Source organism: Pleurodeles waltl, chromosome 3_1 (assembly GCF_031143425.1).
Source record: "Pleurodeles waltl isolate 20211129_DDA chromosome 3_1, aPleWal1.hap1.20221129, whole genome shotgun sequence".
Classification (NCBI taxonomy): domain Eukaryota; kingdom Metazoa; phylum Chordata; class Amphibia; order Caudata; family Salamandridae; genus Pleurodeles; species Pleurodeles waltl.
Window position 1 is genome coordinate 1869116148 of NC_090440.1, and position 25769 is coordinate 1869141916.

The 25769-nt window shown below is 42.5% G+C and overlaps 1 protein-coding gene across 1 annotated transcript; it reads left to right on the forward strand.

The window, feature by feature from the left end:
• Positions 1-16511: 16511 nt before the first annotated feature.
• LOC138283456 (gamma-crystallin-3-like) lies at positions 16512-25012 on the forward strand. The gene is made up of 3 exons (XM_069221410.1): positions 16512-16592; positions 19647-19889; positions 24676-25012. The coding sequence occupies exons 1-3, from the start codon at positions 16584-16586 to the stop codon at positions 24949-24951; spliced, it is 528 nt and encodes a 175-aa protein (XP_069077511.1). The 5' UTR covers positions 16512-16583; the 3' UTR covers positions 24952-25012.
• Positions 25013-25769: the final 757 nt, after the last annotated feature.

Below are 25769 nucleotides of genomic sequence, written 5' to 3' on the forward strand. Positions count from 1 at the left end.
GAAATGCAGCAACCACATTTATAGAAACCAGCAGGTTTGCTGGGTAACCACATTTGAGGGTGAGCTTGTGAGAGAGGTGCTATGTAGCTAGGGCAGACAATGTTCCTCAGAGTGCGACCCCTACTGTGCGTAATGGATGGTGTCTTGCCTATAACAGACCCAAGCCCTGTGTCCAGGAGTAACAGATGCCAATGTTTCTTCAGTATACGGAACAGTGAGTTGCTGGCAGGACTAAATCTAGTGATAAGCAAAATGTCCTTACTCTTGATAATTGCTAGATTTTTTGTATCCCCTAATAAGTAGGGTACTACGTTGTTTGGAAGTTATACTTTTACTGCCCATCTGAATATCCTCTCTTGTGGAAGCGATGAGCTCACAGTTCCAATTCTTGTGAAAAGATCTCATTATCTCTACAGTTACGACTGGTTCTTACCATTTCACCATATGGAATGGCCTTAATCTGAGCACTAAGTGCATGAAAGATAGAGTTGCATGCAGTAGGTTTTCTGTATATTCTAGAACAAATCTTGTTGTTGGTGACAAATAAGAGAAGATCAAGGAAATCTATTTGGTCACGATCTACCTTGTGTGTGAAGACCAGGTTAAAGTTGTTGGTGTTTAAATGGTCTATAAGTGTGACCAGGTCCTGTCTATCTCCAGTCCAGATGGTAAGTATGTCATCAATGTACCTCCCCCGAAGAGGATGTGTTGTGTAACAGTTGTGGGGCACTCTATCCAAAGATGTTGTTTTTCAAACTGGCCCATGTACAAATTCGCATAAGAAGGTGAGAATTTAGCACCCATAGCTACTCACTGGGATTGTTGGTACCAGTGGCCCTCATGCAGGAACACATTGTTCTCTAGAACTAGTTTTTTAAGATCTAGCAACATGTTGGTGTGTTCATACAATGTAGCATCCCTGCCTAAAAGTACCTTTGACAGAGTCTCAAGGCCCCGTTCTAGTGTGATGGACGTGTAAAGTGAGTTTACGTCCAAGCTTACGAAGCAACAGTCGTCAGTCCAATCAATGTCCTCTAGCTGGCATAGCAAATCTCTAGTGTCCTGAATGAAAGAAGGTAAGTTTTTTACCAATGGTTGTAGGATAGAGTCAATGTATTTGGAAATGTGTTCCGTAGGTGATCCAATGCCTGAAATAATTGGTCTACCAGGAGGGAAGATCCCTGGTTTGTGAACTTTGAGTAATAGATAGATACATGGTGTCGGGGTGTAGTATTATGCATAAATCTGTGCTCACAGTCCGAGATGAGACATAAGTCTTTCCAATAAGACAGTCTGTTACCTATTGCACTAGTGATCCTAGGCATGGGATTGTCAGGCAGGCGTATGTATGCCTGCATGTGTCCTAGTTGTCTGTTGATTTCGGACATATAGTCCATCCTATCCATCACTACCACGTTGCCCCCTTTGTCTGCCTCCCTTATTATAATGTTAGTGCAGGAGGATACTCTTTTTAAGGCCTTGAGTTCTGTCGAACTGAGGTTGTTTTTGTATCTAAGGCCATTAGTTATGTGTTTGTCCTCCAGAGTAAATAAATCTGCACTAACTGCTTTGTCAAATATATCAATGTTGTCTGGTGGTAAGGTTGGCATAAAAGTAGATTTCGGCTTAAATCCACTGTCAAGTTCCAGATTCGGCTGGATGTCTAAGTGTTCCAAAAGTTCATCAACACTGGGAGTGGAAGGTGTCAGGGGATCTATAGACATAATCGTGTGAATGTTCTGTAGGTCCATAATGGTTCTATTAAATCTGGGTAATGGTGGGACATAGTTCTTGTTAAAACTTGGTTTGTCCATGACGAACTTTCTCAGCTTCATGTGACGTATAAATTTAAATAACCCAATATGTAGATCGTTATAGTCAGGTCCAGAAACAGGACAGAAACCCAATCCTTTGCTCAAAGCATTTATTTCATCTTGGGACAGAACAGATGTGGACAAATTAATAACCTGAACAGTATCATGATCAGTTGTACTGTGATATGGTATGGAACTTGCACTCATGTTCTCTGATTTCTTGCAATCAAGCGTGTTGTCATGCCTTCCCTTTTATCTGAACCTGGGTTTCTCCCCACCTCCTGGTGAATTTGGGTTTAAATTTGGTCTGTTGTAGTTCTGCCGTATGCCTTTTCTGTTTCTTGCCATGTCCTCTAAAAAAGAGGAGGGATGGGTACCCCCAGGTGTTGGCATACTCACTGAGGTCCCTTCAGTAGAAGTGTCCAGTTCACTACTGGAGATGCTTGAAACGTCCGTCATGCTATTAGGAGCTGATATGTTAGTAGGGTGAGTGTCAGAAGTTTTCAAGTAAGTATCATTCTTCACCTGGTCAAGTTTTCGTGCAAATGTGTAGATACGGCCATTAAGATATATTTATGAACAGAAACAGTAGGCTGGGGAGCACAATCATTTTCATAATTACTACCCGAACAATTAGTGATAACGGTCGTTTAATCCAATGCTCCACATTCTCAGCCAATCTCTTCTTTGCCGCCCCATAATTTTCACAACACACGATGTCCGGGTCGGTATGTACCCTGATCCCTAAATAACAAATGAGCTCCGTGGTACACTGCAAAGGGTATTCTACATTCACCCGCGTTGTTGCAGGAGTAAGCAGCATGATATTAGATTTCCCCCAATTGATATGTAGCACTGAGTGGCTCCCAAAGAGTGTGACCTCACGAAGCACTGGCACCAAATTACGATCCGGCTCGCGAACATACACTAATGCATCATCCACATAGGAAGAGATTATTATCCTGTGCCCAGAATACAGTAGTAGTCCTCGATGCAAGTGGTATTGACATAACGTACATGCTAGGGGTCCTGCCACCAAGGCATATAGCAGAGGGGATAGTGGGTAGCCCTGTTGAGTGCCCCTACCTAAGACAATTGGCTCGGAAACCATCCCATTGATTCTTATCCGTGCCATTGGCTGTGCATAAAGGACATTTACCAGCTGCAGGAAAACATCCTCAACACCTAACCGTCACAGGACAGCCCTCAAAAAGCTTCATGCCACTGAATCAAACGCCTTCTCTATGTCAATAAAAATTGCCACCACCTGCACCTCTGGATTAAGACTCTGCACCACTCCAAAAAAGGTTTGGAGATTATACGTGAGGGAGCGACCCAGTACAAACCCTTTCTGCTCCTGGCCAACCACTGCTAGCAAACACTGCGCCATACGATTGGTGAGAATTTTAGCAAAGGGTTTTGTGTCTACATTTAATAGGGACAACAGTCAATAGGAGGAGCAAGCATCTGCTGGCTTTCCAGGCTTCAGGAAGGCTTCTTTCCTAGATGGGGGCATTATAACATTGGAAGACATTTCTTTAACCAGAGTAACCAGATACGGTATCAGCAAGTCCTGATAAGCCTTATAAAAGGCCAGTGTGAGGCCATCCGCCCACAGAGCCTTACCAGATTGCATGCTGTAGCACACCTCTTTCCTGGGAATCATAAGCAGTGTGAAGCTGAAGGCCACTTCTTTGCACCTCTTCCAGAGAAACCCTTAACTGTGGCTGGTTGTCACTGCAAACTAGTGTGACATCTTCTTTGATAGTTTTATTGCAAAACCACTCCAATTAATGGTCAGATACCTTGTTTTATCTCACAGCACTTGCAACACTGAAGCATCAACAAGGCTAAGCGAATGTGGTGATAAAAGTATCATGTCAATTTTACATATACAAAATATGCTTCTATAACTAAAACTATAAAAATATGTCAGCTTCTATTGTAAGCGCCCATCATTTCATGGCAGCTTCCATACAAAAACTATTAAAATAAGGCAGGAATGATACTAACACCCTTAACTGTGGCTGGTTGTCACTGCAAACTAGAGTGACATCTTCTTTGATAGTTTTATTGCAAAACCACTCCAATTAATGGTCAGATACCTTGGTTTATCTCACAGCACTTGCAACACTGAAGCATCAACAAGGCTAAGGAAATGTGGTGATAAAAGTATCATGTCAATTTTACATATACAAAATATGCTTCTATAACTAAAACTATAAAAATATGTCAGCTTCTATTGTAAGCGCCCATAATTTCATGGCAGCTTCCATACAAAAACAATGAAAATAAGGCAGGCATGATACTAACACTCCTACTCATGCCTAAAACTTCACACTTTATACTAAAAAGAGATAAATGAATCTGCAAACAAACACACAATAAAAATAGAGGAGGTCTAAATAGACCTTGTCACAGTCTTCATGACAATCCTACTCCATTATTCAGAGTAAATCCTATGATGGTAGGCCATGTCCGATGTGAAGCGGAACACATGAATCTTAAGACCTGTACAGCTGCTCCGCCTGCCCACCCATCCCTTCTTGGTATCTGCTCCTTCTTCCTAGCTGCCCATTATTCCTACATGTTCTCTCTTCCCATCTGCTACCATGCTCAGTCTGTGCGACTGTACCTACACCCCTACACCCCACTTATTGAGTGTTTGAAGGAGCATTGCATATTAGTTTGTGGTAGAACAGTTTATTCAAACTTTGTGCTAAGAGTGACAACACATTCCCTGTTCTGCAATTTTCAAGAAAAAAAAAAGTTTTAACAATCTACATTTAAAATTCCCAGATATTATCAGCTAGTAATACTGTAGGTCATGCCACTATACTCAAAACCCATGAGTAGCTATTTAGATTAGGAGGCATTGTACTATATTGGTTAATCCATTTTAAACAATCAGTCACACTAAATAAAGCCAAATTTGTCCTTCTCTCCCCCAACTTCAACACATTTTGAAGTCCCCTAACTACTGATTCTTGCCTTATCGCTGTCCATTATGCATGCTGAGGCACACTTCACTTTATGAGGGCAGCTTAGTATTCATTTCCACTAACATGTAGTTGATTAAAATATAGCAGAATCTTTGATTATCCAGTCTGGCAAATTAGTGCTGGATGGCCATCTAATACCTCATTTATAGCCCAGCCGAGACAAAATTTATTTTTAAAAAATTTTCTTCAAATACTTTATATATCACTAGTTCTTGGCTTCTGCTTCCACGTCTCTTAACATCGTAAACAAGCATTACCAAAGCCAGTAGGTCTGGTCTTCCTCATAAGTACAATACATCAGGTCATTACTAGATGTCCCTCTGCAGTATGAAGCAATAGCTGGAGACTTCAACAAGGCTGCAGCCTTTCAAACCTTTACTAATTGTCCCTCTCATGTCAGATGCAAGTGCCTAACAAATCTATCACAAAGCTGCTATAACTCAAGTTGTTATTAAATGTCCCTCGAGAGTCAGATGTAGCTGCTTCAAATATCTTTTACAAAGGTCAGAGTGTGTGGCTTCAACATACAAATGTACATATACACTTTTGAAATTCTAATGAATTGTGCTTGTTTTCAATAGGATAAGTAGCTATGCCAAAGCTCATATATTATGATGAATAAATATTGAATAAATAATGTAACTTTCAATCAATGTCTTGATCACCATGGAACAGTTGACAAGACAACCTTGTATATAGTCACTGATATTCAAGTGCCTTCAACCTCCAACCTCCAACCTTATCTGCTTTTTGAATGGCACTATACATCTGTTGCTTATATTGAAACCCACTGAGTTTAAGTGCCCACCAAGGGAACCCACCATGCACAACATTGGAGGGTGCAGAGGGAGCAGGAGGGCCCTCGCTGCCCCAGCCAGCTCCCTGTATGCTACAAAAACTGTCATTGTTCCCGTCTGCAGGGAACAGCTATTTATGCAACTCCCTCTGGGTGGGAGAAATATCTTGATCTGTTTTACTGCCCTAATTAGTGTGGGGACCGGGAACAAGATCAAAACTCTGCTCCCAGCTATCAGGAGCATTTTCAAAAGCTTCTGCCCACTGAGAGCAGGCTTTATGTTTGCTCCTGTTCGGCTGGTGTTTTGAAAGTGCCAGAAAGGAGCAAACACAAGTTTCCCTGCCTCCACCAGAGTGGGCAAAGAGACTGCAGTGTCCCTGGGGTGAGGTTTTGAGGGCCTATAATGGCTCGGGGAGGGGACCATGCACCCCTCTCACTACGGAATGTTGGCCCAGGGGTGGGCTTCCCAGGGCCTTTAATGGCTCACAAAGGGGGAGCATGCCCCTCCTCTTAATTAAACAATGCAATTGGGGCTGCAAATTTATTTTGTACTTTGGCCCTACAGGAGGTCCCTCTGGGTCTCCCAATGGGGCCTCAGGGGGCAGGGTATCCCTACCTTGCCCCCTTGTGTCACATTTTTTCAACTTTAGGACAGGGGACTAGGGGCCAGATGTATCATGCATTTTTGCGATCCGCAATTGCAAGCATGCATTTTGGTATGTATGAATTCTAATTTACGATTCAGTAACTTGTTAGCAAATCAAAAATTGTAATTGCGACTCCATAACGATTAGGCATTACGAAGAGGAGTGTCAAGGGCATCCCTTCCTAATACCGAATGATAGAGGTATATAGGAATGTTTTTTGACCCAAATGTGGTCACAAAACATTTGCATTTTACCACCTATTTCAAGTAGGTGGTAACCTATTTGCAGGCAGTAAGTGTTCACCAAGGAACCCCTTCTCCTTTGTGAATGCATGCAAAACCATTTTTCAAGAGTAGGCAGTGGTCTCATTTTTTCATTTTCATTTATCATTTTCATTTTTCTTGTTTAAATGCATCCTGTTTTTGCTATTTGACAAAATGATACATCTGGCCCTAAGTCCCCCAGGTCCTGTAATGGCTACCAGCATTTTTTTTCTGTTATTGCTAGTAGCCACTGAGAGCACTGTCTCCAGCAGGAGTCTGACTCCAGCAGGAGCAAATTGTCCCAAAGGAAATAGAGCTCTGTGGGTCAATCAGAATACTCTACATTTGAAATGGCATTCCCACAAAAGTCTCTTGAGCCTCACAAATTCAACCGCCAGATATATAAATATATTTGACCCTTAATTTCTAAAAAAACTACTGAAGAAATTTACACCAAATCACAAAAAGCACAATTTGTGGACCAAGACCTAGCTTGTAAAGTTTCTTGGAAATTTGTCTAACAGTGACCAAAGTTATTAGCAATACAACTCTAGTCAGGATAAGGGAGATGCACTCCTAGGTTAACACCTAGGATAACCCCTGCTCACCCCTTTGATGGCATGCCACAAAGAGGCAGGCTCATCTCAGAAGCAATGTGTAAAGTATTTGTCCCAACACAAAGTAATACAGTGAAAAAACTGCAAAAGAGACTCAACACCAATTTAGAAAATTGCCAATGTTTATATAAATCAAACAATAACAAAATTACAAAAATCCAACATACACAAGTGAAGTAATGACTTTTTAAATTAAAAAGAGGCTTAATCAATACAAATCAATGGGCGCATTTTTTTTACACAAAATATCCGGTTTGCGTCAGAAATAAAGTTGCGCAGGCAAGCCTGGATGGAAAAGTCAGCGATGCGCTGATTCTTTACTTACAAGTGAGGTCATGCATCATTTCTTCTCCAATCGGGAAGGCCATGAGTTATTTTTCTCTCCCACAGAAGAGCAATGCGTCGATTTCTGGATGGGCACCCTCAAGTACCTGTAGGTTCACGATGATTTTGATGCCCAGCGATGGTGCATGCAAAATTCCGGCACACGGTAGTGAAGAGCCTCACTGCCTGGGTGATGCATTGATTTTGGCAGCCACTCACAGGTGTTGCATCGATTTCCCAGCTGCGATGCAGGTAGTGCATCAATTTTTCAGCTGCAAAGCAAGTGCTGCGTCATTTTTTCTCCCACATGGCTCCTGTGCGTGAATTTCTTGGTTCCACCAGCTTTTTCTTTCAAGGGCCCAGGGACTGGGCTCTCAGCAAGAGAGTCCAGGTGCTGGCAGAGGAAGTATTTGATGGCCCTGAGACTTAAGAACAGGGGGCAAGTGCAGTTCAAGCCCCTGGAGAAACTTCACAAGCAGGAAAACACAGCAAACTCCAGTCTATGTCCTTTCTAAGGCAGAAACAGCAACTGCAGGACCAACCCAGCAAAGCACACTCACAGGCAAAGGGGCAATACTTTTCCTCCAGCTCTTCTCAGTGACAGAGGTTCCTCTTGATTAAGAAGTAATCTAAAAGCCTGGGGTTTTGGGTCCACTAATTATACTCATTTCTGCCTTCGACATAGGCAAACTTTAAAGGAAAGTCCCTGTTGTTCACAACATCCTGTCTTGCCCAGGCCTGGCCCCAGACACACACCAGGGGGTTGGAGACTGTATTGTGTGAGGACAGGCACAGCCCTTTCAGGTGTAAGTGTCGGCTCCTTCCCCCACTCTAACCCAGGAGACTCATCAGGATATGCAGGCTACACCCCAGCTCCCTTTGTGTCACTGTCTAAAGGGAATTCACAAACAGCCCAACTGTCAGACTGACAAAGACATTGACTCCACAAGCAGGCAGAGGCACAGAATGGTTAAAAAGAAAATGTCCACTTTCTAAAAGTAGCTGTTTCAAACTGACAATCTAAAAATTAACTTTACCAAAACATGTATTTTTAAATTGTGATTTCAGAGACCCCCAAAACCATTTCTCTATCTGCTCCCACTGTCAGGACATGTAAAACACATCAGTTCATGTCTGACCTTTAACATACACTGCACCCTGAACATGGGGCTACCTGGGGCCTACCCTATGGGTGCCTTAAATGTTCAAAAAGGAAAGATTTGGGCCTGGCAAGAGGATAGTTTAAAACTGCACCCACAGACACTGCAGTGGCAGGTCTGAGCATTGTTTACAGGGCTACTCAGGTGGGTGGCACAATCAGTGCTGAAGGCCCACTGGTAGCATTTGATGTACAAGCCCTGCTAACTATAACTTGGCCCCTGCCACGCGCTGCTTATGACCTCACATATTACATCATTCATGATATGTTGTATGACATCATTTATCTTGATATTACTAATGAAGTCATCCTCTGAGTCTGTTAGATTGTTTGATAGTTTACATAGTGGTGGGTAACTACATGATTATGTTCTACATACATTTGTACAGCTTGTGTCCAGCTAAAGGGGGTAAGTGTTTACAAAACACATCTGCTTCTAATGCATCATAGGTGTGTAGAGGTATTGAACACATTATTGCCCTGTTTCAAGAATAATGACGCACAACTAGTGCAGTTGTGCTCCAAAAAAAATTACCGCAGGCTAAGTCCATTCCTGAGCACCATCCATGTGCCATATTTAAAAAACGAAGCACCATGGTGCTAAGGAAAGGTTAGTGAAAAAAAATGACACTAACCATTGCGACATGCCTGAAAAGAAAATGATGCTAATGCTGTAAAAGTGGCATTAGAATGTTTTGCTGCACGTTTTTTGATGCTAAACATGTTAGCGTCATATTTAACAATATTAGCGTAAACAAACGCATGAGAAAGGAAAAAAAAATAGGGAGACAAGATGGAGAAGGCAGGCCAAGAGAGACCCCAGAGAGATCCCAATCACACCAGTACCAACAATAAGGGACCAGCAAAGTCCCAGGAGAAGGAGAAGAGGAAGCAGAAGTGTCACTTTAGTGAGGGGGAGAATGACATCTTGATTGGAAAGGTGACGGAGCACCAACAACAGCTCTTTGTCACCTCTAACTTGTCAATAGGTAGGATAGAGGCTATATGACAGGCACTAGTAGATAAAGTCAACAGCTTGGCAGAGGTGATTGTAAGAAGTGCTGGCACGATTGCAAGTGCAGAACTAAGGAGAAACTGGCCAGGAACTGAAAGGCAGCACTGTGGACTGGAGATTGAAGTCCTGAACCCCTTGAGGACCTGGATGAGTTGGAGGCGATGGTGGCAGCAGTCATCCCGGAGGAGCTGGTGACTGGAGTTGCAGGACAGGACAAAGCAGACTACCAAGAACTACCACAAATGCATGGTAAGTTACACGGGGGAACTATCTGGAATTTTAAAAATGGCAGAAGGGGGAGGCACATTGGACACACTGAATGCGGGCAAAAGGGTTGCATCAAAACAAATAGGACCAGAATCAAAAGGCCCCATCGCCACTGGAGCCTCACTTTTAGTGCAGCTATGTTGAAGCTATGCACTCCGACACATACACAATGAGGTGTTAAGCCACTAACTGTGGCTTAACACCACCTCCTAAATATGACACCGGCACACGCAGCTCTTTGCTTGGAAGGGGCGTGCAATCAGTGTGGCTGTGCCACATCAACACCCATATTGTTGCTCCCACCAAGCTAAAGCAAACAAACTCTGCTCCTGCTAGCAGATAGCGGAGATTCCATCTTTTTCCCTGCACACAAATGTGCGTACAGCAAAACAGATGAAAACATTGCTCCCATAAGCAGGGAGCTGATATGTCAAGCAGCTCCCTGCTTGCAGGAGCAATACCGGGTCCCGCAGGAGTCAGGAGCCAGCTAGGATTGCCGGGGCCTTGAGGTTCCTCCTGAAATCCGCAAAGTTAAAATGAAAGACCTTCCGGGAAAGCTATTGAACGGTCACTCAGTAGGTTGAAGGTTCAAGTCCTGGTATCTCATACTGTGTGTCATAGTTATGTCTGGACACTATAGAGAAATAAGTCCCTGTGATATAGTAGTTAATGTCTCAGACTGTCACACTGAAGATTTGGGTTCTAGTCTATGTGTGTCTGTGGTGTTTTCCATACTTAAATTTCTTCCCAACTTCACATTTTTAAGGTACGTACCAGAAAGTGATTTAACTCTACTTGACAAATACATTTTTCATTTCAATTTGTCTAAAACTTTTTAATTCTAAGTATATAATTCATCAAAGCCTGAAAAAGCTATCTCCCTCGCTCAGTTTCTCTCTAGGTGGTTATAGGGGTTGGCCACAGGGCCTGGCCATAGTCTAGGCCCTGCAGCCAACCCCAGCTATGCATTGCCTAAGGCCATGCATGGCATGGGGTTGGGTGATTATAGGCATTGGCCAGTGTTGGGAAGTGGATTATTGGTAAGGGCAAGTAAGTACCTACACTTAGCAATGGGATACTAACCCCCACTAGGTCCAGTCAGGTCTCAATAAATTAATCCCTTCTCAATCCTTGGTAGCTTGGCAATGAGCAATAAGGCTTAACTAAGGAAAACAGGTGTGAAAAGCATAACAAAGTCACAAAAAGGTAAATAAATAAAATACAAAACACAATAAAAATCCAACACCAATTTATAAAAATAGAGTATATTTTTATCTTTAAAATGACAGCAAAATGATTAAATTCAGAAAAAGGGGAACCAGAGATATGAATTTTTAAAGAATTAGGCGGTCATTCTGACCCTGGCGGTCAAAGACCGTCAGGGCGGAGGACCGCGGGAGCACCGCCGACAGGCCGGCGGTGCTCCAATGGGGATTCCGACCGCGGCGGTAAAGCCGCGGTCGGACCGGCACCACTGGCGGGCTCCCGCCAGTGTACCGCCTCCCCATTGAAGCCTCCGAGGGGATTCCGACCCCCCCTACCGCCATCCAGATCCCGGCGGTCCGACCGCCGGGATCCGGATGGCGGTAGGGGGGGTCGCGGGGCCCCTGGGGGCCCCTGCAGTGCCCATGCCACTGGCATGGGCATTGCAGGGGCCCCCGTAAGAGGGCCCCTAAATGTATTTCACTGTCTGCTGCGCAGACAGTGAAATACGCGACGGGTGCAACTGCACCCGTCGCACAGCTTCCACTCCGCCGGCTCGATTCCGAGCCGGCTTCATCGTGGAAGCCTCTTTCCCGCTGGGCTGGCGGGCGGCCTGAAGGCGACCGCCCGCCAGCCCAGCGGGAAAGTCAGAATTACCGCCGCGGTCTTTCGACCGCGGAACGGTAACCTGACGGTGGGACTTTGGCGGGCGGCCTCCGCCGCCCGCCAAGGTCAGAATGAGGGCCTTAATGTTTTCTAGCTTATAGAAGCTAAAAGCGCCAATCTGGTCGCTCTAGACCGAGGCAAAATCAGAGTTTGAGGCTGACCGCGATGGAGCCCTGCTCAGCTACAGCAAGCGGGAGGCCTCGGTCAAATGTTTACTTTCGGATTTAGTCCAATATCTAAAGGAAAATTACTGCAAAATTGTCAGCACCACCTCCTTAATTTTCACAATGCAGTTATGCGCCATATTTAATTGAATATGGCACACCCCTGTGTTGTCCCCTGTGCTGGCACTAAATTTAGCTGTCAGCGCCAACACAGGCATCCTTGCACCATTGTGCAAGGATGTCTTCGTTGATGGGTTTGAATGTTTATGTGTGGAAAGGTGTCCCTTCCTTCACATAATCACTAGTGGCAATTTGGCACTTCTGTGTGTGCTGCAGGATGTAGCACACACAGAAGTGCCAAAGCGTCATTTTGAAATGACTGTTTATGTGCAGGAAGGGACACCTTCTCACACGTAAACAATCTTGCCGGGCATTTTGCTCTTTGTACGTGTGTTGCAGAGTGCAGCACACGTAGAAAAGGCAAAAAACGAGGAAGAATCAAAGTATTCGACTTGCTAACGCTACCCCAGATTTTGGTGCTGCCTCAGGTTTACGAAAACTCATAAATCTGAGGCAGCATCAAAATGCAATAGGTGTTGCTGTGGCATGCTCACAGCAACACCCATTGCACTCCCCTTCCACGCAAAGGGCTGCATGTGAAGGGTTCGTATTTATAAGGTGGCATTAAGCCACAAAAAAGTGGCTTAAAGCCACCTTGTAAATACGGCGTAGGGCATAGCGCCACGGAGAGTCATAAAAAGTGATGCGTCAGGGGCACTAGGGGCTCATAAATATGTCCCTTAGCCTTTTTCTTGAAGGTTTTCTTCAGTGGGATGAAGTCACCAATCGGCTCCAACCTCGCTGAAGCCCTCTTCAGATACGCTTCGCAGGAGACGTCAATGAAGAATTCTACCTTCGGATTTAGATGATTTTTCAGGGTGGAAATCTTCCTCTGGGCCACAGCTGAATCTTGATATGACGTCCATGGAGCCCTCCTTCGATAAGCTTCTTACATTCGGACTTTGTCACTTTTTTGGAGCTTTTTCTCTCGGACGTCCAATGACCCTCCACAGCAAGCCGATTTTGAGTCAAAGTTGTCCGATTTACTTTCAAGGAGCCCCCGGTGAAATCCTGGAAGTCTGGGGGTCCTGAGCTTTTCAGTGGGATGAACCTGCAAGTCAGGCCGGGTCGCAGTCAACATAAACCGGCTTGACTCTCAGCGGTGGGTCGGTCCCTTTATGGAGCTTTTTACAATAGTCCATCAATCTTCTCCAAACTTCTGGATCTTCTCCTAGAAGGTCTTTGAAGGTCCTTTAGGAATCTGCAGCTCTGACCAAGGTTCCAGAAGCTCTGAGTTGGACTCCAGCTTCCAGAATGCACCTGGTTCAAATCCAAAAATGGCCACTGGTCAGTTCCTTCAGGTTTTGATGCAGGGGACTCTGGTTAGCTACTTTATACCTGTAGCAAGCAGGAAGTCCCTTCTTGAACCAGTTGAAGACAGGCAAAGTAATTTTAGTGCTTTTAGTGATGAGTCCCAAGTGTGCAGCTGGTGCAGTCCTTCAGAGTGCAGGGTCCAGGTGCAGGTCAGGGGTCCAGCAGGGCAGTCCTTCTTCTTCTGATGTTCTTCCTTGTAGGGATCTGGTAGGCATCTGATGTGGGGGGCAGTTTTTCCATATTTATCCTTGCTCCTGTGTGAACAATAGTGGGGTCCTGGGTGTCCAGTCAGAGGCAGGGTTCTTCCCCATGTGATGACCACTTCCTGGGAAGTGTGGCAAAAATCAATCCCAGGTAGCACCATTCTTCAAAAATACAACATAGCTGAAAATGATTTTTGGAGGTTAGATTTGGCTGAGCCCACCCACTGCTGTGGCTAAAAACCCTAAGCACACCCCTTTCCTGCCCTCTCCTAATCTAATCAAGAGGGGATATAGTTGTCTGGGGTTGCAGGATGTGAGGGAGGTGCTGGGATGCTCCAAATTTCCTTCCCTGCCTTTGAAGACCAGTTTGGCAGCCCTTCCCCCATCCTGCTTCCTCATCTGCTGAGGCAGATCTTCTCCTCCAGGCACATCCTTTGTGTTCAGGCCAGGCCACTTCACACGTAATCAAGGCAGCCTGGACAGGCTGCCAGAGGCTGTCCAGTCAGAGAAGGGCACAACAGAACTGCAGTTTGCAACTTTTCAGGTAGAGTTTAAAACTCTTTACCTGAACTAATTATATTAAATCCAACAATTGTAAGTTGTGGGATGTATTATAGCAATTAATTTGATACCAAACTCAGGGTATCTGACACTTAAGGGGACTCTGTTAATTAAAATAAAGTTCCCCCATTGTAGCCTATAGAGGCCATTCCCTAGATTAAGGGGAAACAATTTTGACTTTTTTACCTCACCAGGGCTTATAAAACTATTTTGATAAGGTCCCTGCTTATAGTTACATGGCACCTTACCCTAGGGGCAAATAGGGCACACCTTGGGGGTGACATATTGAAAAATAAGGTAGCTTAAGACTTTAGAAGTACTTTTAATTCCAAAGTCGAATTTGCATATAACTTTAATTTAAAAGCAGCCAGCAAGTCAGGTCCACCTTTCAAATGACACTGGGCACCTCAGTAGTGCACCTATGGGTACACCTATGGGTGCACTACTTATGCTGGGATCCCAAAAACCGACATGCCCTACAATATACATAGCCAATTACAATTAGCCTAATTTGCATACTCATTTTACACAGAACACAGGGGCTAGTTTGCAGTACCCAGGGCACCATCACAGTCAGGAAAACCCCAGCAAAAAGTGAAAAGTGGGGGCAAAAAGTTAGGGGGCCTCTGCAATCAGGCGTGTTTTCTCACAATCGTGAATATTTGCAAATAAATCTCAGAAATGAGTGAAATGTTTTGAATTTTCACGAATATCGTGCGCCATGACAAAATTATTATAAAACTATAATTGTCCCCTAAAACACACTTATATCACACCCCTGGGTCAGGCTACCTTCACCCTGACCCCTTATGCCACTTTCAATTTTCACTCCCAAGAGACCGTGTCCAGTTAAATAAATCACAGTTGCAACTCTAGTCAGGTTGTGGTGAGCCAATTGCAATGCTTCTTTTCGCACACGTATTTGCAAATATTTGTGAATTTTCCAATTAATCACGGCCAGAGCTATACAATTTATTTGCCCTTAAAAAACTCATAAACTACTGAATAGATTTACACCAAATAACGAAAAGCACAATCTGCGCCCCAGCAGCTAGCTTTCGGCCAAATTTGGCGTAATTCCGTCAAGTCGTTCGGGCTGTAGACCTGTTGACAGATCCTATGGGAATTAAAATGGGAAATACAATGTTTTTTTAGCCCACTTTTTCTCGGCCCCCGCTTAATGGATCACCTCCTGTGCACAACAAGAATCACTGGGCCACTTTTTTTGGGAATTTTTTTTGAAGATTTGTTAAATGGTGCCAAAGATCTAGGCAAGTCCCCCAAAAAATTTCTATGGAAACATAGTCCTAATTATATATCCATATATATAGATAGCGAGAGAGATACATATAGATATTACCTAGTTGTGGTGCGTGGATTCACGTTTAGCAAGTAAAATTACAATATGTCAAAAAAGCCATAGAAATTCACTGAGAAAACCAAAGGTTACAGGGACTTTATAGTTATGTTCTAAATTAACTCATACAAAACCTTAGAAATGTAGCAGCTGTAGTTAGAGTTCTTTCAAATAACTAAAACTCGCACCCTAAGGTAACTGTAACTAGCACCTTTGCCATGCACAGCTGATTACTCCACATATTATATCATCAATGACATATTCTTTGTCATCCTTCATATTCTCATTGCAACATTTGCAATAAAATTATTGATGAGACAACTGTGCAATAGCGAAGTTGTGAGTTATAGTTACCTTAGGATGCGAGTTTTAGATACTTGAAAGAACTCTGACTGCAACTGGTGAATTTCCACTGTTTTGTATTCCCTGTAATCTTTGTTTTTTCAGTGAGTCTCGATTTATAGTATGTATATTTAATTACACTATATTGTTTTCAGTTGTAATTGATATTTTTTGGTCTCTTAAACTTTGTTTTATGAACTGCTCCAAAGCTCTGACACCTGTATTTGGCTGGTCCTAATAAAACCAAAAAATAAATACATAAACAAATGAAAAGATGCAAATATTATCATAGCGTCTATACAATGGAAATCCATCTCGTTGCGCTCTTGGCATAAGGGATATACTTAATTTAATCGATCTTCGATGCATCTACTGGCTCAAACGAGAATTTTTAGTGAGCGCAGCTTGAAACAAAGACAAATAATCAAGCCATTGTTCCAGCGAGAACACTAGATTTTTTTTTCGGTTTCTCACAGTCATTTGTTCTAATATACAATAGGTTGCTTTTAACACTTTCAGTGCGTTGTGCTGTAGTTACTGTTCACTGCAGAACGATTGTTAAGTAAGCAACTCCAAACAATACCAGTGGGCGTTTTACAGGACTGAGAGCGCATTAACCTTATTGTGCAAAAACAGTTGTATGCAGTCAATGTATTGTTCACATACAGACGGTAGGATTAGAGCATGTATATAAGGGGTGTGCTTTCCCATCTACAACACCGAGATCTCAAATCCATCCAGCAGCCAACATGGGGAAAGTAAGTGAGAAGTGCCCGTTTGTGTACTTTTGTGACAGTACTTCATTCATACACAAGAATGTAACGATATATATGAGTAGCAGAAGTTTTCGTTAAATCTAATATGCCTTTTTATAAATTACCTGACATTAGTCAAATATGTTTTTTTTTCATAAAGCTCATTCAACTCTGATGTTTTTGTAGATTATGTCACTCATATTGGAGACGAATTCCGAGTGCACGTGGCCAAGTGCGTCCAATGAGTCTGGCGCACGCCACTTCATCTCCGTATTAGTGAACTGTTTCACCTTGAGATAGATAACATCAGAAGAGACACTAAGGGGGAAGATGCATATTGTTATTGTTCACTTGAGTGAGAATGAATGTGAATGTACTGAGGGCCTGATTTAAGAAATGTGGCGTTGCACCCAGTGCAGCGCCACTTTTCTTTCACACTTTAGCGCACCCCTAACACCACCATGTGTACGGCATACCATGGCAGTAGTTAGGCGTTCTAGCTTAAAAGATTTTGATGCTAATTTCAAGCTTTGCAGGATTAGCATAATTTTTTTTTACGTTAATCCTGCAAAGCCCATTGAGGCCCATTGTAAACAATGGTGTGTCTCCTTTTAACTCCTGCTCTGAGCAAGTGTTAATAGTGCCAAAAAAAGTGATGCAAAGAAATCTCTTATTTTTTTTCGGCCTCCCTAATTGGGGAACGCCCCCTTTGTATACATTATGCCTGGTGCAGGCATAATGTAGCGCAAAGGATTACATAGTAGTGCAATGCATGCATTGCAGTACTTTGTAAATCTGGTGGGATGATTTTGGCATCGTTGGGCCACATTACCATGAAAAAAATTATGTTAATGTGGAGCAAGGAGGTGCTAGGGGCTCTTAAATACGCCCCTGAGTGCTTTACGATTATGTATTCACCACTTGACTTGATTCCATGTGAACCGCCCTTATGATTAGATTCAGGGCAATTATATTTCTAGCTGCCCCATGTCAAGGTACAGCCACTGTTTCCACTGGCTAGATGGCAGTTTTGGATATCAGTGGTGTCTGTGTTTTGCGCATAATTTTTGTGAGTTTCTACTCACTGAGATAACGTTCTCTGGATAAATTCTACCAGATTTTGAGGGGGCAACGTGCCCAAGGAAAATCTTGAAGGGGTGCGGTTTCCTGCCAATTTCACAATCCCTATCGGATTTCCATTAAACTCATAATGAGGGTCTGCGTGTTTTGAATGCGTATTCAAACATGTTTCTATCACAAGAGAATGAGGGTAATACTTTATGAGTCATGTCTGTACACTTAGGGCCAGATGTAGCAAGGCATTAGCGCCTCGCAAACGGTGAAAAATGCCGTTTGCGAGGCGCTAATGCCTGCGCACGATGCAGAAACACATTTTGCGAGTCGGAACCGACTCGCAAAATGTGTTTCTGACTCGCAAATAGGAAGGGGTGTTCCCTTCCTATTTGCGACTTGCACCGTGATGTAAGTTGCAAATCAACTCGCAGTTACCATCCACTTGAATTGGATGGTAACTCATTCGCAAACGGGAAGGGGTCCCCATGGGATCCCTTCCCCTTTGTGAATGATCACAAAAGTATTTTTTCAGAGCAGGCAGTGGTCCTATGGACCACTGCCTACTCTGAAAAAAAAAAAAAAAAAAAGGTTTCGGTATTCTTTTCTAAGTGCAGCTCGTTTTCCTTTAAGGAAAATGGGCTGCAGATAGAAAAAAAAAATGCTTTATTGAAAAGCAGTCACGGACATGGTGGTCTGCTGTCTCCAGCAGGCCACCATCCCCGTGAGTGCCCAGACTCGCTATGGGGTCGCAAACTGTGACCCACCTCATTAATATTAATAAGGTGGGTCTTTGCGACCCCATAGCGAGTCGCTGAAGGTGTCTGAGACACCTTTCTGCATAGCAAATTGTAACTCGCAATTTGCTTTCTACTTACATCTGGCCCTTAGGGCCTTATTTACAAGGATTTTGCGCCGCCTTAGCATATTTTCTTTTTTTTTACACTAAGGCAGAGCAAAACAGTTCCCGACCCCAAGCCATATTTACAAACTGGCACAGTGTCACCATTGCACCAGTTTGTAAAGCCTTGCTCCACATTATGCCTGTGCCAGATATATTGTATGCATGGTAGGCATTCCCTCATTAAAAGCCCGGCAGAAATGGGGCAGTGAAATCTACAAGATTTCACTGCACCATGCTGCACCAGCATTTCTTCATTTTCTTTTGTTGCTTGCTCAGGTCAGACGTTAAAAGTGATGCTGTGCTGGTGTCTAAAGGACTCTCTTAACATTGCTATACTAGGGCAAAAATTTTGACGCTAGTCCAGCAATATTAAGGTTCAGATCAATAACAGCATCAGAATTTCTGATGCTGTTGTGGACACTTTGCGCCATGGAGCACTGTATTGTAAATTTAGGGCTCCCATGGTATCGTTAGGGGGGTGCAGGGCGGTGCTAGAAAACTGGTGCATTGATCGCGATGCGCCACTTTCTTGTAAATGAGCACCTTAGTCTGTACAGTGGGTTGAAGAAATCCAAACGGTAGAGAGATACAGATAGGAGGTGAAAGATTATCAATAATATTTCACTTTCTGAAAATTACATATACTCCTTGTATTGCAGAAATGAAAAATGCATCCAAAATGGCTGCATTTTGTAATGTGCCACTGTTTCCATTTGACAATAATTTTTTGTTGTGTGTGAAAAAAATCCTGACCTGCAACAGATTACATGGCAGTTTGTGTCATAGTTTGAGACACCTTGTTTCACATTTACTTCTACAACTGCATCCTAGCTAAACCCTCTATGTGAGGAGGATAGTTCGGCTTTGAAGTCTGACGAAAAATTAATATTTGTCCTTTGTCTGAGTCATTTGAAATTGTGAGCGAAAACATTCTGATATGCTTTTGCAAGTCAGTTAAGCAAGTTGATGTTCGGAAATTGAAGTTATAAAACCAAAAGATTTCATAGTTGACAACAGAATCACAGATCATATTTTGTAATTTTGAACTGATAATACAAAAAATATTATTTCCTTTCAAACAGATCATCTTCTATGAGGACAGGAACTTCCAGGGCCGGTCCTATGAGTGCAGCTCTGAGTGTGCCGATCTGAGCTCCTATTTCAGCCGCTGTAACTCCATCCGAGTGGAAAGTGGCAACTGGATACTCTATGAACACCCCAACTTCCGGGGTCACCAGTACTATCTCAGAAGAGGGGAGTACCCTGACTTTCAGCACTGGATGGGCTTCAATGACTCGATCAAGTCTTGCCGCTTGACCCCACAAGTGAGTGTTGCTGTGTTTCATTGTATTTATTCCTCCTTTAAAACCAACACTTCCACAGTGGCCTATGAGAACTAATCACTAGGCACCCACTCCATGACTGACAGGCTGGTGCTCTTGACGTCCTCAGGTGGAAATTCACATTCTAATTACAACATATGACCCAACCAAAATAAACACGGGTGTTTCATCAAAGCTATATAGTAAATGTCTTCATTCCCACAGTTTATGGAATTGACAATGAACTCAGTGGTATGTGACTTATCTCAATTAGCAATCTTCATTAGCATAAATATGCAATGGCATGACAAACTAAATTACACAGTATCAAATAAAATAATTAATATGAGCAACCATTAAAAACTTTAAAAACAAAGAGCAGCCCTCGCATTTCATGAATCACCAGTTTCCATAGTTTATACTATATAATCAGTCCTCTCAAAAATGATTAAAATAATAAAAGTAAAAGTTTTCATTAGTTAGGTCAGACAATAGACATATACTTAGAGCAAAGGAAATGTCAGCTTAGTAGTAGCACAGTAGAACGTTAGCTCGGGCCTTCTCCTGGCTGTTCAAGCAGCCTAGACATAACTGGATACTGCCATGTAGATCTTTAGATTATTCGTTCAACAGCAAATTTCAAGCACTACAGTGCAAGTTGTGGTACAAGACATTTAGAGACTTATTTACAAGTCCCTTGCACCGCAATAGCGTTATTTTTTTTCTTTAGGCTACAGTGGTGCAGAATATCACCCAACCCATGTCATATTTACAAACTGGTGCAAGGGTACCATTGCACCAGTTTAAAAACGCTTGTGCCACATTATACCTGCACCATGTATAATGTATTCAAGGGAGGTGTTCTCCCACAAGGAGGCCCGCAGAATTGGCACAGTAAAATCTACAAGATTTCACTGCATCATTCTAGCGTCATTTTGTACAGGGGAAGACATTAAAGTGATGCCAGGCTGCTTTGAGGGGGCCTCCCCGTGCTTTGCTTGACTAGCGTCCACATTTTTGATGCTAGCCCATTAAAGCGCCACAAATTCATCAGAAATTTTGATGCACCTCTGCTAAGAAGCACCATGGTGAGCTGTACTGTAAATACAGCACTACCAAGGTGTCATTAAGGGGACACCGGGCAGCACAAGCAAACTAGCGCATCGTAATCAAGGTGCCAGTTTGTTGTAAATGAGTCCCTCAGAGCGAAGGTGCTAATTTTCGTGTAATAAAACATAAAATGCATTAACGTCTCCTGCCCTCCAAACTTACAATCACAGCAATCAATACCAACACTGTTAGCAGCAAACTTTGCATAGTACACTTTAGAAGGCAAAATGCCAAAGAGACATTTTAAAAACAAAGTAAGACGTGTATCAAGGACAATTGTGTTAAAATATTTTTCAATGCCCAATGCCTGTTTTACTAGAAAACAGTCAGGCATGAGGAACCGACTTGGCCAATAAGAAACCCAAATTTCAGATATAGGGGAAAAAGTGACATGCCAGGACCCAAACTTAAAAAGGGGCACAAGAATGAGTTTTCAATTTTTTTCAATCTCTATATCCCTATCCCCATATTTCGGCAGCAAATGTTGTGGTTCTGCTTCTACCGCCTTTTGTTTATAGACTTGATGAATGATGGTCAGGGCACAACTAATTTTGTTTTTAACCTGCAGGGTAGCATTTGCTTGGGATTGCAAAGTAGTGGCTGTCTTTTCAGTGTGTTTTTGCCTATTCAATTTATTATTGAAGCAAATATCCAGGTAGTTATAGGTTTTCACTGTTTGGAGCACCTGGTATGCCATCCCTGCAGACTTCCCTAGAGGCCGGGACGAAGAAATTGGTTTTTTTTGTGCATTGATGCGAAAATCCTTCTGGCTACTTAGGCTCTCAAATTTCTCCAAGGCTTTGTGCATTTTGTCCTGCATACACGTCAATGAAATTGCATCATCTGTGAAAAGATTCACTTCAGAACATCTGGGCTTTCTCTTCATAACATCTCTTCACAGTCATTTAAAAATTAGAAAAACAACGGGGTCAATACAAATCCTTGCGTACACCAGAGCATATTGAAAAATAGGGGATACCTACTCCAGAGCTTCCATAGTGCACAGAGGCACTTGTTTCTGCATAAACATTTTACAAGCTTGGAGGAGGGTATCTTCGACCACCATTTTTCAAGCGAGTACCATAATTTGTATAAATTAACCAGCTATACTGCTGATTTTAAATCTATAACTGAGAGGTATAGTGCCAATGTATGCACCCTTCTAAATTTGGCATATGCCATATATAGTTCGACTGCTTGGTCAATGGTGCTGATGCCTTTGCGGAATCTAGCCTGTGCATCAATTAATATGTTCTTTTTATCAACCCAGGCCAGTAACCTGTTTAAATGAACATGGCTAATGATTTTCCCAGGACTATCAGGTAATGAAATGGACCTATGATTACTGGAACATAACTTACTTCCTTTTTATGAAAGGGCACTATGATTGCAGTTTGCCTTGAAGAAGGAAGGCAGATTTTCCCTAACACTTCACTTGAAGATTTTATCCAAGATCGTTGACCTGGCCTCTGGTCAGATCGAAATATGTCCACTAAAACATGGTCAGGACCTGGGATTTATTGGCCTTTTGATCTATGATTGTTCTGTCTAACTCTGGGCATAGAACATTGAATTCTCCAGTTGATACATGGTTGGCAGGTTCTTCTAAGTGAACTGAACCATCACTGATATTACACACTGCCTTATAGTGGTTCACTCAGATCTGTGAGCAAATCTATTGTCATGACTATTTGGGCCATCCCTAAACACACAGACATTTTTCTCCCCCAAAATTAGGGCCTCATTACAAGTTTGTCAGTCCACTGACTGCCAAACTCCTGGTGGAAGTCTGACCGCCGCACTCCTGTCAGTCCGACGGCCAGATTATGATATCGATAGGATCAACGGCAACGGCAGCACGGCAGCACTGCAGTGCTGATAACTACTTCACTTTCTGCAACCCTTTCCATGGCATGAGAACCCATGCACTGCCCATGACCATGTTGTGGGCAGTGCAGGGGGCCCTCTGCCAGCATCAATGCAGGCAGTGTGTATTCAGAGGCCTTAAGGGAGCTGAGGCCAGTGCAGCTACACATCATAATACGACAGGGGTGAGGGCGCTGACTTGGCGGTGACCTTCTCCCCGCAGCTTTGGCAGTCCGACAATCGGACCGTCAAAGTCATAAACAGGTCCTCAGTTTTTTCTCATCAGCTGCCTTAATCAGGTTATTTCACACTCCTTGATGTAAGATTACTTTCTTCTTCCTTAGTAATGATTTATACTTACTCCTTTCAATCCTAAACATTTGAACTGAAGCTGACCAATGATAATCGGCCCTGTTTATGCTTTAAAATCTTTTACCATGGCAAATCTACACTCCTTATCATACCACCCAATAGCACTCTCATTCCAACCCTTTTGTTTGGGGATCCTAGTTGTGGACAAGTAGTGTATGAATTCTCTTGACATAGCAGTATAGTTTTCTAGTACCACTGTTGTTATGATCTTTATTTTCAGTGGCTTGAATATTTAGCAGGTGTTGCCCTATGGCCACCATCAGTATGTTTTTATCTGCTAAGTAAACATCTGCGTTCCGTTTTACTACTATTTCACTCTTAATCTGGTATGATACTAGCGATACAATATGGGGACTGCTCAGGCACTATCACTATTGCATACATATAACACTGGAAGATATCATGTATCTGATAGTTGTGTTGAGAGAACAATTTGACAGCATCTCGTTAAAAACTATCAATGTTTTGTGGTTTGGTCATTATTGGAATTAGTTTCACATGAGGCAGATTCTTGATCTATGTGACAGTGAAAAATTCAACAATGATGAAAAACATTTTGCAGGGAGTAGTTATGAGAAATCCCCATCAAAGAAAAAAGGAAAACCAGAATGAGGGAAATCATCTGCAATAGTTCGTACCTAACTCTATTTCTTAACAAACCCAAAAGCTAACTCACTCCCTAGCTATAGTAACAACCCCTACTTTAACCTACCTCATAATTCGATGTCTTTTCGTCCTTTCATTGTTAGAGTCGGTTTAACCTTTATATTTTATTAATTTTCTCAATGTGATGGATATCATTTTATATCCCGGAAAATCATTGTATTTTATTAAAATAAAATTAAATCTATCGCGTTGCCTTTCTCCAAAATGCTCATAATTGCACCAAAGCTTAATTTAAAATAGAACAAACAGCAAGAGTGAGGCTGCTATGAAACGACCATGCCATTGTCTTTACGTCTTGCAGAAAGAGGTCATATTACCTAGCGAAACACAGAAAACAGGAAATTGTGGCACATGTTCCTGGTTTGGAATGTTTCAAGTCTTATTACAATTTATTTTGCTCGAAAAACAAATTCTGAGAACTCTGAGTTGGTAAATAATGTACAGATTGTTTGGTTTATGCATTTAGGCCACTGATTTTTTTTATGAAGGTAGAAACTCTGCGTCCATTATACAGTCCACAATTCATGCTATAACACAGGCACACATGGTTATAAGGCATTTTTAACCACATTATAAGATTACATAATAAATATGTCAAGTAAAGTTAGGTTTGTGTAAGAGGGGCAGTGAGCTACATGCACATCTCAAAACTACAAACACTACTTTTGCTTAAGAGAAACGCGCTCTATTATCTTACAATATGTATTCGTTATTTTGAGACAAACGTTCATCCTAGTTTCTTTTTTCTCCATGTCGTGCCTTGTCTGATATCCAGCACCGTGGATCCTACAGAATAAGGATTTACGAACGAGAGAACTTTGGAGGTCAGATGATGGAGTTCTCTGAAGACTGTCCACATGTGTATGAGAAGTTCCGCTACAATGACATCTATTCCTGTAACGTGCAGGATGGGCACTGGGTCTTCTATGAAGAGCCCAACTACAGAGGACCTCAGTACTACCTGAGACCCAGCGAGTACAGGAGATACAGTGACTGGGGAGCCTCAAGCCCTAGAGTTGGATCCTTCAGGAGAGTTCGGGATCTTTACTGAGATACTTTTTATGTTCTGCTTTAACAATCCATGTAACAAAATTAAATATTGGACAAATTAATTTGTTTTGTTTCTTTATTAATAATCAATAATTCAATTGTGGTCCTTGAATTCACAGGGTACCAAAGTAGCAAGGGATGTTAACACCTTTCAGCCCTTAAATGTAAGCAAGCCAATTAAATTCACTAGAAGCAAGTACCCACATAATAACCCTGGTGCCATGGGTATTCAAAATAACTAGTTTCCCTAAAGGTCCAACTGAAAGCCAAAGAAGTGGCAGTTTCTAGGCAGCATGCTTGGAAAACACTACCAAGATCTAAGCATTAACCCCATTATACCTGTGACACCCACCAACCCATGTCTTGAGACAAATACATTCCCTGATAAGCTTCCCAATGAGCTTGTGAGACAGACAACCCTGGGTTTCCTTGCCATATGCTAATTGAACCTGAGTGCACTACTTTGTCACTTATCTAGAAAGCAATTACTTAAATGTCATTTGTGAGCTGTTGGATTTATGATTTTCCAACTCAGCACATCTCTCTAATCAAATTGCTTTAATCAATCTAATAGAATGGTGAAGTATTATGTAAATACTAAAACGTCATACAATCCTTGAAGCGTTCTTTGCCTCTCTTTTTTTAGCCATCATTTATTGTCTTGTAATTGTCCTTTGCCTTATTTCCTTTTTGAATTATCCAGCTGTCTTAACTTTTTTCCGAGCATGGCACATACGTGGGACCCTATGTGACCCATGTCATAGCTAAACACTGATTCACACACACTCTTTGACTACCGAGGGTGCAAGGAGAGGCTCT

Bases quoted from the DNA above. Each gene is read 5' to 3' on its own strand.
- LOC138283456 (XM_069221410.1), top strand. The intron at 19,890-24,675 runs GTGAGTGTTGCT...TCTGATATCCAG, and splicing joins CTTGCCGCTTGACCCCACAA to CACCGTGGATCCTACAGAAT.